Source organism: Symphalangus syndactylus, chromosome 20 (genome assembly GCF_028878055.3).
Source record: "Symphalangus syndactylus isolate Jambi chromosome 20, NHGRI_mSymSyn1-v2.1_pri, whole genome shotgun sequence".
NCBI lineage: Eukaryota > Metazoa > Chordata > Mammalia > Primates > Hylobatidae > Symphalangus > Symphalangus syndactylus.
The window spans coordinates 15,485,328-15,497,901 of NC_072442.2; the positions used below are offsets into that span (position 1 = coordinate 15,485,328).

The 12,574-nt window shown below is 39.8% G+C and overlaps 1 protein-coding gene and 1 pseudogene across 1 annotated transcript in view; both read right to left on the bottom strand.

Moving 5' to 3' along the window:
• HSF5 (heat shock transcription factor 5) overlaps positions 1-12,574 on the bottom strand; it is a 69,896-nt gene that overhangs the window by 50,371 nt on the left and 6,951 nt on the right. The window contains exon 2 of the mRNA XM_055258555.2: positions 10,241-10,615. Within this exon, the coding sequence (XP_055114530.1) occupies positions 10,241-10,615 (375 nt within the window). The remainder of the gene's footprint in view (positions 1-10,240; positions 10,616-12,574) is intronic.
• LOC129470502 (protein SET-like) lies at positions 5,656-9,342 on the bottom strand (annotated as a pseudogene).

Below are 12,574 nucleotides of genomic sequence, written 5' to 3' on the forward strand. Positions count from 1 at the left end.
TATCTGTACACCCATGTCCAACATAGCAAAATTTACAACAGCCAAAAGATGGAAGCAACTCAGTATCCATCAACAGATGAGTGGATGAACAAAATGTGTTACACATATACAATGGAATATTATCCAGCCTTTAAAAGGAAGAAAATTCTGACACATACTACAATATAGATGAATCTTAAAGACATTAAGTGAAATAAGCCAGTCACAAAAGGACAAATATTATACGATTCCTCATGTAAGGTTCCTAGAAAAGTCAAATTCATAAAAACAAAAAATAAATTAGAGATTACCAGGGGTTGGGGGAAACTATTGCTTAACGGGTACCAAGTTTCATTTGGGTGATGAAAAGTTTTGGAAACAATGGTGAGGGTTGCATAATATTGTGAATGTAAGTAGTGTCAATGAATTGTGTATATATATATATATATATATATATATATATATATATATTTTTTTTTTTTTTGAGACAGAGTCTCGCTGTCGCCCAGGCTGGAGTGCAGTGGGGTGATCTTGGCTCACTGCAGGCTCTGCCCCCCTGGGTTCACGCCATTCTCCTGCCTCAGCCTCCCGAGTAGCTGGGACTACAGGTGCCCGCCACCTCGCCCAGCTAATTTTTTGTATTTTTAGTAGAGACGGGGTTTCACTGTGTTAGCCAGGATGGTCTCGATCTCCTGACGTCGTGATCTGCCCACCTCGGCCTCCCAAAGTGTTGGGATTACAGGCGTGAGCCACCGTGCCCGGACCCAACGAATTGTATCTTTAAAAATGGTTAAGGTGGTAAATTTGGATGGGTGCAGTGGCTCACATCTGTAATCCCAGCACTTTGGGAGGCCAAGGCAGGCGGATCACGAGGTCAGGAGTTCGAGACCAGCCTGACCAACATGGTGAAACCCCATCACTACTAAAAATACACAAATTAGCCGGGTGTGGTGGCGCACACCTGTAGCCCCAGCTACTCCGGAGGCTGAGGCAGGAGAATCACTTGAACCCGGGAGGCGGAGGTTGCAGTCAGCCGAGATCGCACCACTGCACTCCAGCCTAGGTGACAGAGTGAGACTCTGTCTCAAAAAAAAAAGATGGTAAATTTATATATTAAATATATGATTCCACTTATATGAGATATTTAGAATAGTCAAACTCATAGAGACAGAAAATAGAACAGTGGTTGCTAGGGACAACCTCTCCACCTCAGGGACAGGTTGGCATTCTCTAATGGGGAGTTAGTGGTTAGCAGGTACAGAGTTTCGGTTGGGGAAGATGAAAAAGTTCTGGAGATAGACAGTGGTGATGGTGAATGTACTTAATGCTGCAAAACAGCACCCTGAAAAATAGTTAAAGTGGTTAAGTTTTATGTTATGTATATTTTTTTCACAATTTTTTAAAAAGGTAAATATGATTGTATTTTTGCTTAGTTTCTCCTGGCAGAGGAGAGAGAGAGCTTCCTGGTGCTAAGTGCCTCTTTTCCATAAGCACAAAATCAAGTATTTTCAGAGAAGCAATACAGACTGCCTGAGAACAGGAGTAACAGCACCAAAAAGCTCTTATAATTCTATATTCTATATTTATGTACATTAATGTAGGATTAGAAGCCTAAAGATCACACCTATAGAATTTAAATGTACTTTAAAACAATAATCAGTAACTCTTTTTGCCCAAGGGCCAATTCAGAAAAATCTTAAATGATAGGAGATACATATATATATACACATATATATACACACATATACATATGTTTTTAACCTAGAACTGCATGCCAAAATGGATAGATATTTTCTTTTTCTTTTTCTTTCCTTTTCTTTCTTTTTTTTGAGACACAGTCTTGCTCTGTTGCCCAGGCTGGTCTCGAACTCCTGGCTTCAAGCAATCCTCTTGCCTTTCGGCCTCTGAAGGTGCTGGGCTACAGGCATGAGCCACCATTCCTGGCCAGATATATATTTTCTAATAAAAATTAAAAATATCACGTGTACCTTGGGGGAAAGCATATATTCTTATAAATTCTGTTATTTAGCCTTTAAAGTGTTAATATCTAGGCTTATTTACTTTTTTGAGACAGGGTCTTGATCTGTTGCCCAGGCTGGAGTGCAGCGGCACCATCTCAGCTCACTGCAGCCTCGGCCTCCTGGGTTCAAGTGATTGTCCTGCCTCAGCCTCCCAAGTAGCTGGGACTACAGGTGTGCGCCACCATGCCTGGCTAATTTTTTTTGGATTTTTAGTAGAGATGGGGTTTCACCATGTTGGCCAGGCTGGTCTCAAACTCCTGACCTCAAGTGATCTGCCTGCCTTGGCCTCCCAACGTGCTGGAAGTAACACTGTGCCCAGCCTTCTAGGACCATTTAAAAGACAGCTGTTGGACAGGTACAGTAGCTCATGCCTGTAATCCCAGCAACTCAGGAGGCTAAGCAGGGGGATCACTTGAGGCCAAGAGCTTGAGAACAGTCTGGGCAACAAAGCAAGACCCTAGCTGTACCAAAAAAAAAAAAAAAAAAAAGTGTTTTAATTAGCTGGGCATGGTGGTGTGTGCCTGTAGTCCTAGCTACTTGGGAAGCTGAAGTGGGAGGATAGCTTGAGCCCAGGAGTTCAGGCTGCAGTGAACTATGATCATGCCACTGCACTCCAGTCTGGTGAGAAAGTGAGACCTTGTCTCTTAAAAAATAATAAAAATAAAAATAAACACAGCTTTTAAAACACTTGATCCTTTACATGTAAATAGTGTTTAAATTTTACAAAGCCTATTCACATATATTAATTTATTTAATTCCTCACTCAAACTATTAAGGCCACTTCATAGAAAGGGAAATGAGGCCACATAACATGATATAATCCACTGAAGTTCATATCCAATGATTAACTGCAAACCTGGGACTAGAACTAGTTCATTCCATTCAATAAATTATTTACTCAGGGCCCATTACAGCAAGCACTATGCTAGGTGTAGGGGGATACAGAAATGAATTAGAGGCAGCCCCACTCCCCAGAGCCCCTAGGCTGAACCTCCCACTCTAGCAATTGGAGTACATTCTCTCTACTTGGACAGGGTGAGTCAATAACCCAGAGCAATCCCAATGCCACCAGCAGCATACAAAGGTAGATTCCCCTACCAATTGCTCTTGTCCACCCTATCTGGGAAGAACTAACTCTGAGGAAGAGATATACCAGAAAAAATGATCTCAAAAGAAAAACAAAGCTAAAAAACAAAAGATCCTCTTCATGAGAGGCAGGCAGACAGGCAGGGGGGCAGGCGAGCACAGTGGCCAAAAGAACAGACTCTTGAGTCAGATTGGATTTGTTTCCAAGCCCACAGCTTCCTAGCTGTGCCTCAGTTTCCTCATCTATAAAATGAGGATAATTACACTATTTTATAAAAGTATTATAAGGATTAAATGAGTGAATATTTAAAGAGTACTAAGAACACTGCCTGGTCATAGTTATTACTATATAAGTATGTGTTAATAAAAAAAGAGATGAAGGGTAGCTACAAATTTACTAATCACTGCCTTGAGTTTAAAACTTTGAAAAAAAGGCAAAGTTGATTTTGAGTCTATTCAGCATTAAAGAAAAACAATTCTCAATATAGGATTATATATATAAAGATGAATATTCTTAATGTATGTTCAAATATATAGTGGAGAATAAGTAAAATTAAAAGGTTTAAAATGAAGTTCTTCATAAAAGAGCAAAATTAAATTACAGTTGCAGGCCAAAAATAACGTCAGAGGAAAAATTGAATTCTAGATAAGGCAAGAATAAAAAGAGTCAACTAATGCTGGATCTACAAAATTTTGCCTTTGAAGAAGTGGTAAGAATGGAAAACTGACACTTCAAGGGAGGAACAACAAATATAAAAAATGACTCCAGTCTGCTTCTAACGTGAGAAAGAAAAAAAAATGATTCCAATGAGTCATTTTATGAGTTAGTCTGATGGCAACTTTTTAGTTTCAATGTTTGACTTTACTAGATAAATTAATAATTTATGAAATATTATAATATTCAAAATTTACTGGTTATATTATTTGAAGATCAGATCCAAGTTTATTTTTATAACACAACTTTTTTTCTTTTTTTTTTTTTGAGACAAGGTCTTGCCCTGCAATGGCACAATCACAGATCACTGCAGCCTCAAACTCCCGAGCTCAAGCAATCTTCCCACCTCAGCCCCCAAGTAGCTGGGACTACAGGTGCTGCCACCACACCCAGCTAATTTTTCTATTTTTAGTAGAGACTGGGTTTCACCATGTTGGCCAGGCTGGTCTGGAACTCCTGGCCTTAAGTGACCCACCTGCCTCGTGAGAATGATACTCTATTTAATTTTGGTAAAGTCATTTGTAATACTCTTCATAAATAAGTACTCACTAAATATTGGTTAAATTGCTCACTACTTTTTATTTCCTTCACCCATAACTTGGAGGAATTAAGTATTTCTAGGGTATTTTTATGGCACTTTCTTTTCCATTGCAAGTTTTTTGTATTAACGATAAAACTTTTCATTTACAAAGTACTTCAGAATGTTCAAAGCAGTTTTGCCCACATTATGTACTAGAAGTCATCATGAGATTTCTTATTCTCATAATCTCAGAAACTTTACAGTTATTTCAATTATCCCTATTAAAGAAGACAAAACAAAAATTCAGCTAACACAAAATTCTCTATATCCTGTATACTATAAAAACATCAGCAGCACTTACTTGTTCTTTTTTTAAAGCCTCCTTCCTAATTCTTACCTTAAACACTTGGAGACAACTCCCAATTTATAATTTACATCAAGCTAAAATAAAATATTTTTAAAACAGCATGTCCAAATTTAATAATAATTTTAACAAATAGCAGCTCTATAATAAATATTAACTATAATATCTGTAGTGGTTTTAGTGAATAATACACGAGTACTTCTCATAAAATTTAGAGCCAGTAATTTCCATGAGGATTGCTTGAAACTTGGAATACATTTTCCAGGCTGGAATGCAATGGCACAATCATGGCTTACTGCAGCCTCAAACTCCTAGGCTCAAGCAATACTCCACCTCAGCCTCCCAAGTTGCTGGGATTACAGGTGTGAGCCACCATACCCGGCCATCTTGTTTTCAAAGATTGTACATGTATTTTGGTTCTTCAAAGAAGTAGCTGGGCAAATCTGGGGGAAAAATTAGGCCTTAACCATTTTCTGTGTAACATGGTAAAAAAATTTTTTTAAATTTCTAGTAGGCAAAATGATTAAAAGTGCAAAATCATCCTTACTTCATGTAATTCCCTCCTTTTCTTTTCAACACCATTCACCAAAAGAGTAACAGCTCTGAAAATCTATAAAACTCAATCTAGATGATTTTAATATCACTAAACTTAAAACATTTTGGGAAAATAATCCCTTTCACTGCTAAATTTAGGTACAATGAGCCAACGATACAAGTATATGGTTGGATATTAGCAGCTAGAAAATAGTACTAATAGTACTATTACAAATAGAACAGTCACCAGATTTATAATTTTGTTTTGTGTGTACACATTTAGTTTTATTGTAACAAAGTAACTTGTCCACTTTCAACCTTTAAAACCTTTCCTTTCCAGTGAAACAAAAAGAAAATTTAAAAATAAACAGGATAAAAATTACAATAGAGAATGTCAATTCCAAATAAGATCCTAAAGGCTCTGCAGATTCTCCCATTGAGTGGCAGGGCTCAAGTCATCATTAGTAGAGAATTTATTTTAAAAAGTGTCAAACTGCAAAGGATGTCTGTCAAATATCACAATTAAACATGCAAAAGGAGAAGCCATGTTGTCAAAATGCCCACTTAACCCACCCAAACATCTCAAACCCACCCTTTGCTGACATTCTATAAACACATTTTTTAAGTTTTGTTTTGTTTTGTTTTGTTTTTTAACAAGAGAAAGTAGACAGATACATGTTGGTAAATGCTAAATGTTTTCATCTAGAGAAAGGAGGAGAAAAGCTAGAATTCTGGGCACTGCCACACAGGGGCCTCACACCCTCCAGTTTCCAGCAGAGAGAAGGGAGGAGGTTTTTCTTTTTTTCCACAGAGCTCAGCAGTGTTGATTCCATACAGTTTTTGTTCAGACAAGAAGGGATAAAAATGAATTTCGAACAGAAAGGGGTAGAGACTCTTTTCCCATTGTATTCTGCTCAAGGTATTTCCCCCAAATAAGTTGAGAATCATGGTGTAGAGAAAAGAGACCTCAAGAACAGGGCGACTGAGCACAAGAGGAAAACAAACAAAACAAAACCAAAAAAAACTGCAACTTGCTCCCAGGGACTGGAGAAAATTTTTAAAAAGGAAGGTCAGAATCCATCAGTGTTCTATTAGTCATCCTCTCCTTCATCCTTCTCTCCTTCCTCCCCTTCATCATCATCTTCATCTTCTTCATCTTCTTCCTCATTCCCTTCTAATCAGTATCTTCTAATCCTTCCTCCTCTTCATCATCATCATCTTCTTCTCCTTCTTCATCATCCATATCGGGAACCAAGTAGTACTGTAATGGGTGTGGTCAAATATCATCTTTGATGACCTCTCCTAATTCATCAGCACCTGCATCAGAATGGTCAGTAAACCAGGTAAAGAAGTTCCCTGGTTCCTCATGCTGCCTCTTCCTGCCGGCTTTATTCTGCGTTTGACTTGAACGCTTTGTCAAATCCATTCCAGATTTCCATTTGATTTCAGTGGACTTTGAAGATGGATCACCACTCTCATTCAGATGAAATTCTTTGGACAGAACTTTATTTTCAAAGTAAGGATTTTGATCAAAATAAAAATCTATTCCGTAACCTGATTTAATATCTTCGAATTCTGTCACTTCAACTCTGGTCAAATAATGCAGTGCCTCTTCATCCTCCTCCCCAAGCAGTGCAGACACTTGTGGATGGTTGACAAATGTTGTTATCCAAAAATGTGGGATTTTGGCGATCAATTCTGATCTCTTCCGAAAAAAATGGTTGGCGGAGTTTGTTGTATTTCTGTTCTACTTTCAAAAATCTCCTCACTGGCTTGTTCATTAAGTCTGTCTATTTCATTTTGGATTTCATCAATGTGTTCAATTGCTTCTTGCTGGTTTTTTTTTTTTCCTGAGGTCTCGTCGGCCCTATAGTGGTTGGAGTTGAGCTCCTTTTTACTGATTTTGGCAGCGGACGTCCACGTGGCCCGGTTGGGAGATGGGGGCGGGGGAAGGGAAGGTGAAGGGGACAGGCAGGCGGCTTCCCCCTCACTGCACACGCGCGCGCGCGGGCGCTCGCTGGGTCCAGCCGCCTCCTCCCAGCGCTGCCCTCGCGGCCTGACGACAAGGTACGGGCTAGGGCTGCGTGCGGGACCCGGGTCGTCCGGCCCCTGCTTGCGGAGGGGAGGCGGCGGCAGCGGCGCCGCGGCAGCTCGCCTCCCTTGCCCAGATTTATATATATATATATATATATAGATTTATATATTTATATAGATTTATATATATTTATATAGATTTATATATAGATTTATATATATTTATATAGATTTATATATAAATTTATATATATATATAGATATATATATATATTTTTTTTTTTTTTTGAGACGGAGTCCTGCTCTGTCTCCCAGGCTGGAGTGCAGTGGTGTGATCTTGGCTCACCACAACCTCCGCCTCCCGGATTCAAGTGATTCTCCTGCCTCATCCTCCCGAGTAGCTGGGATTACAGGCACCCGCCACCATGCCTGGCTAATTTTTGTATTTTTTTGGTAGAGATGGGGTTTCACTATGTTAATCAGGCTGGTCTCCAACTCCTGACCTCGTGAATCGCCCGCCTCATCCTCCCAAAGAGCTAGGATTACAGGTGTAAGCCATCATGCCAGGCCCAGATTTATAATTTTTAAATGGCAACAAATTACTCCATTCCCTTTTTTTTTTTTTTTTTGAGACGGGGTCTCACTCTGTTGCCCAGGCTGGAGTGCAGTGGCGCAATCTCGGCTCACTGCAAGTTCCGCCTCCTGGGTTCACGCCATTCTCCTGCCTCAGCCTCCCCAGTAGCTGGGACTACAGGTGCCCGCCACCACACCCAGCTAATTTTTTTGTATTTTTAGTAGAGACAGGGTTTCACCGTGTTAGCCAGGATGGTCTCGATCTCCTGACCTCGTGATCCGCCTGCCTCGGCCTCCCAAAGTGCTGAGATTACAGGCGTGAGCCACCGCGCCCGGCCACTCCATTCCCTTTTCTAATTTACATTTCTTCTACTTTAAGTAAATATCTTTAAATATATATATATTTTCGCTTTCCCTTTAGTGCCGCCTGGGAGAAATGGTCCAACAAAAGACCTCCAGAAATTGCTTCCAGATTTACATAACTGAAAAAATTAAAGATCCTAGATTATTAATTCACAGGACAAAGGAATGCCCCCTTTCTTCTCTTTCTGGTCTTTTCTGGAATGCCCTCTTTCTTCTCTTTCTGGTCTTTTCTGAAAGCTTTGACCCTTGTCTTATTTCTATTGCCTCATTTCATCATTGTGTAAAAAGCATACCACATGATGAAATACATGCCACTGCTATTGTGTTTTTGCAAAATTGAAAATACATTTGAGGCCAGGCACAGTGGCTCACACCTGTAATCTCAGCACTTTGGGAGGCCGAGGAGGGTGGATCACGAGGTCAGGAGTTCGAGACCAGCCTGGCCAACATGGTGAAACCCTGTCTCTATAAAAAAAAAAAAAAAAAAAAAAAAAAAATTAGCCGGGCATTGGTGGCAGGTGCCTGTAGTCCCAGCTACTCAGGAGGCTGAGGCAGGAGAATCACTGGAACCAAGGAGGTGGAGGTTGTGGTGAGCCGAGATTGCGCTACTGCATTCCAGCCTGGCAACAGAGCAAGACTCCATCTCAAAAAAAAAAAAGAAAAGAAAAGAAAATACATTTGAGTGAAATGGTAAGATTATATTGCAAAAAGTTTTCTATTAAAAAAGAAAAAAAAATGGCCAGGCAGGGTGGCTCACTCCCGTAATCCCAGCACTTTGGGAGGCCAAGGTGGGTGGATCACCTGAGGTCAGGAGTTCGAGACCAGCCTGTCCAACATGACGAAACCCCGTCTCTACTGAAAATACAAAAAATTAGCTGGGTGTGGTGATGGACACCTGTAATCCCAGCTACTCAGGAGGCTGAGGCAGGAGAATCGCTTGAACCCAGGAGGTGGAGGCTGCAGTGAGCCAAGATTGCGCCATTGCACTCCAGCCTGGGCAACAAGAGTCAAACTCCATCTCAAAAAAAAAAAAAAAAAAAAGAAAGAAAAGAAAAGAAGAAAACACAATTTTTTTTTTTTTTTTCCCCAAGAAGCAAAAGAGATGGTAACTATCATAAGCATTCCCAATTAGTGGCTTGGGATCTACCAGCATGTTCTCAATGCCCTTGCTTGAGTTCCAGGTCAGTTGTCATTGTCAGGTTTCTCCTTTTCTCTGCTACTCCCCAGTTCTTAGCTGCCTAGGAATAACACTGCGGAGATTCCACTGTTCACCAGGTTTTTACTAAAGAATTTAATATTCAGAGAGTATATTTTTTTATTAAATATCATTACTGAGATACTAAATGATTTCATTATGAAGTAATCTCACTTTGATTAAACCATATTAAATATATAATAGACATATTAAAAAAAAACTACAGCACCAAGTACAGAGTTAAAATAAGGTTCTGGGGTACTAAGGTTTTTTGTTTTTTGTTTTTGAGACAGTCTCACTCTGTCGTCCAGGGTGGAATGCTGTGGAGTGATCTCTACTCACTGCAACCTCTGCCTCCCAGGTTCAAGCAATTTTCTTGCCTCAGCCTCCTGAGTAGCTGGGATTATGGGCACCTGTCACCGTGCCTGGCTAATTTTTGTATTTTTAGTAGAGCTGGGGTTTCACCATGTTGGCTAGGCTGGTCTCGAACTCCTGACCTGAAATGATCCACCCACCTCAGCCTCCCAAAGTGCTGGGATAACAGGTGTGGGCCACCACATCCGGCCTTGGGGTACTAAGCCTTAATTTCATAACTAGGACACATTTTTAGTATATAAGTTTCATTAACAACACACACCTTTATAGACCAACAATTTTTTCACAACCCTTAAAAATACAATGAAATTTTATATATTGTTTAAAAATATCTCCTGCTAAGAAATCTTTGCCATTTCTTAGATGTACATTCCTACTGTTTGTGTTAAAGCATATAGACATTAAAATGCATTTAAAATATATATATATGCTCATTATAAACAACCTTAAATAGAAGGCCATGAACCCGAATTTGTCATACCTGTTGGATAGTAGGCTTGCGAGTACTGTGCTGAGGGTGTGTAGTTACTATATTTTTGGGAGGAGCTGACCATTGTTTGAGGACCTTGTTGAACATGTACAGATGTGGTGCTGGGCTGCAGCATATAGGTAACCTCAGTTGGAAACCTCTGGAGTACAGGAAATGGAACCCCTTTATCTGAAAATGTGGGAGATGTCTCCACTTGTCCAGGGTGCATTCCAAGGGAGTTCTGCCATATTCTACGAGGAACTGGGATCCGATCTAAACCTTTCAGAGGGTAAGTACTGTGGTCGTGGGATGGAGTTGATACGTAGGAGTAAGGAGACAAACTATCTCGCCGAAATGACCGGTGAAATTGTCCTACAGCCACTCGTCCTACAGAAAAGAGGAAGAGCACATTTACTAATTTTGCATTACACCACCAGACATAGTAAACCAAAGGTCATAAAATATACCACTCTTCACCTATCAGCCATTTTTAACACAACAGAAGTTTAGTTTTGGTAAAAACAAGTTCAGAATCAAGAATATGAGACATATAATGCTGAAAGAAGAATCAAATAAACCTTTGTTTTCTCAGTGCAATAGTCATAAAAGATAAAGTGCCCAAATTCTAACATTAAATCAAATGTTAAATCAAATATTCAACATTAAAAGCCTTTTATACATGATTTGGCCATCTTACCTTTCGCTTTATTTGCCTGACCCAGATTTTTCCAACGCGTAAGCTACTTCCTAAAAGTTTTCCATTCAGTCTTTCAAACAATTTTGGAACATTAATAATAGGCATAAAAATAAGCTCTCCACCAAAAAATAAAAGAAATGGGTGTGGAACATATAACAAGATAAAAAAAATTTAATGCTCTTTGCTATCTATCTATGTATCTATGTATCTATCTATCTATCTATCTATCTATCTATCTATCTATCTGTCTATCTAACACCCGGGTCTTACTCTGTTGCCCAGGCTGCAGTGCAGTGGTGTGATCTTGGCTCACTCCAGCCTCAAACTTCCAGGCTCAAGCAATCCTCCCACCTCAGCCTCCTGACTAGCTGGAACTATAGGTGCACACCACCAAGCACTGTTTATTTTACTTTTTGTAGAAACAAGGTCTTGCCACGTTCCCAGGCTGGTCTGGAACTCCTGGGCTCAAGCGATCCTCCTGCCTTGGCCTCCCAATATGCTAGGATTACAGAAATGAGCCACTGTACCTGGCCTGTTTTTTGTACCTTAAAGGAAAAAAAGAAAAATCATTTTTAAGAGGCCTATCATTTGAATACATTCAATCTACTGAAGTAGGATATTTTCCCCCTACTAAAGATCTCTTGATTTTCGGGGCTCCAGAATTTGCGTTGTGTGTATGTGTTTATTTTTGGCATTAATGTTTTATTCTTTTTTTTCTTAGAAACAGACTCTTGCTTTGTCACTCAGGCTGGAGTGCAGTGTTGTGAACATGGCTCACTGCAGCCTTGAACTCCTGGGCTCAAGCAATCCTCTCACCTCAACCTCCTGAATAGCTGGGAGTTCAGACATGCACCCCCACACCTGGCTAAATTTTTTTTGTAGGGCAGGAGCCTCCCTGTATTGCCCAGGCTGGTCTTGAACCCCTGGCTCAAGCAATCCTCCTGCCTTTGCCTCCCAAAGTGCTGGGATTATAGGCATGAGCCACCATGTCTTGCCTTCCCTTTCAAATTTTTAAAAATGATAATCTTTGCAGAAAAGTCAGGCTTGAAAAGTTTGACTTAGTTTCCTCCTTCACCCCTTAAATCAATCAATCATTTTCCACGATTTTTCTTTCTTTATAGTCTTTCCAGTAGTATCCTTTCCCAGATATCAGTGGCTCTCAAACAGTGGTTTACATCTGAATCACCTGAAGAGTTTGTTAAAAATCCACAAATCCAAGCCCAGAGATTCTGATACTTGTTTTCTCTTTATTAGCAATGTAAAAAGGAATAAAAAGTGGAGATAAGGAAGACAGAGAAACGGCAATAGTATGTAATCAAGGAAGGGAGAATATAAATGGTACTGAACTATAGATTATGATTCTTGAACATAAACAAAGCTAGCCTAATTTATTCCTAAGGAGTTTTGCATTAAATCATGTGACTGATTCACAAGTTCCTTTCAATTTACTAAGCTAAGCTGCAAAACAGAGGGAAAATCTATTATGTGCTACTCAAGTATTAAACTACACGTTGAAAGCTGACACTCAAATATCTGCTTTTCCAAATAATTAGACTGTAAACCCATTCAACAAGTTACATATCTGTCATTCCATTTCTGTGGTTTAATTTCCTTTAAAGAATAAAGTAGGCCAGCCATGGTGGCTCATG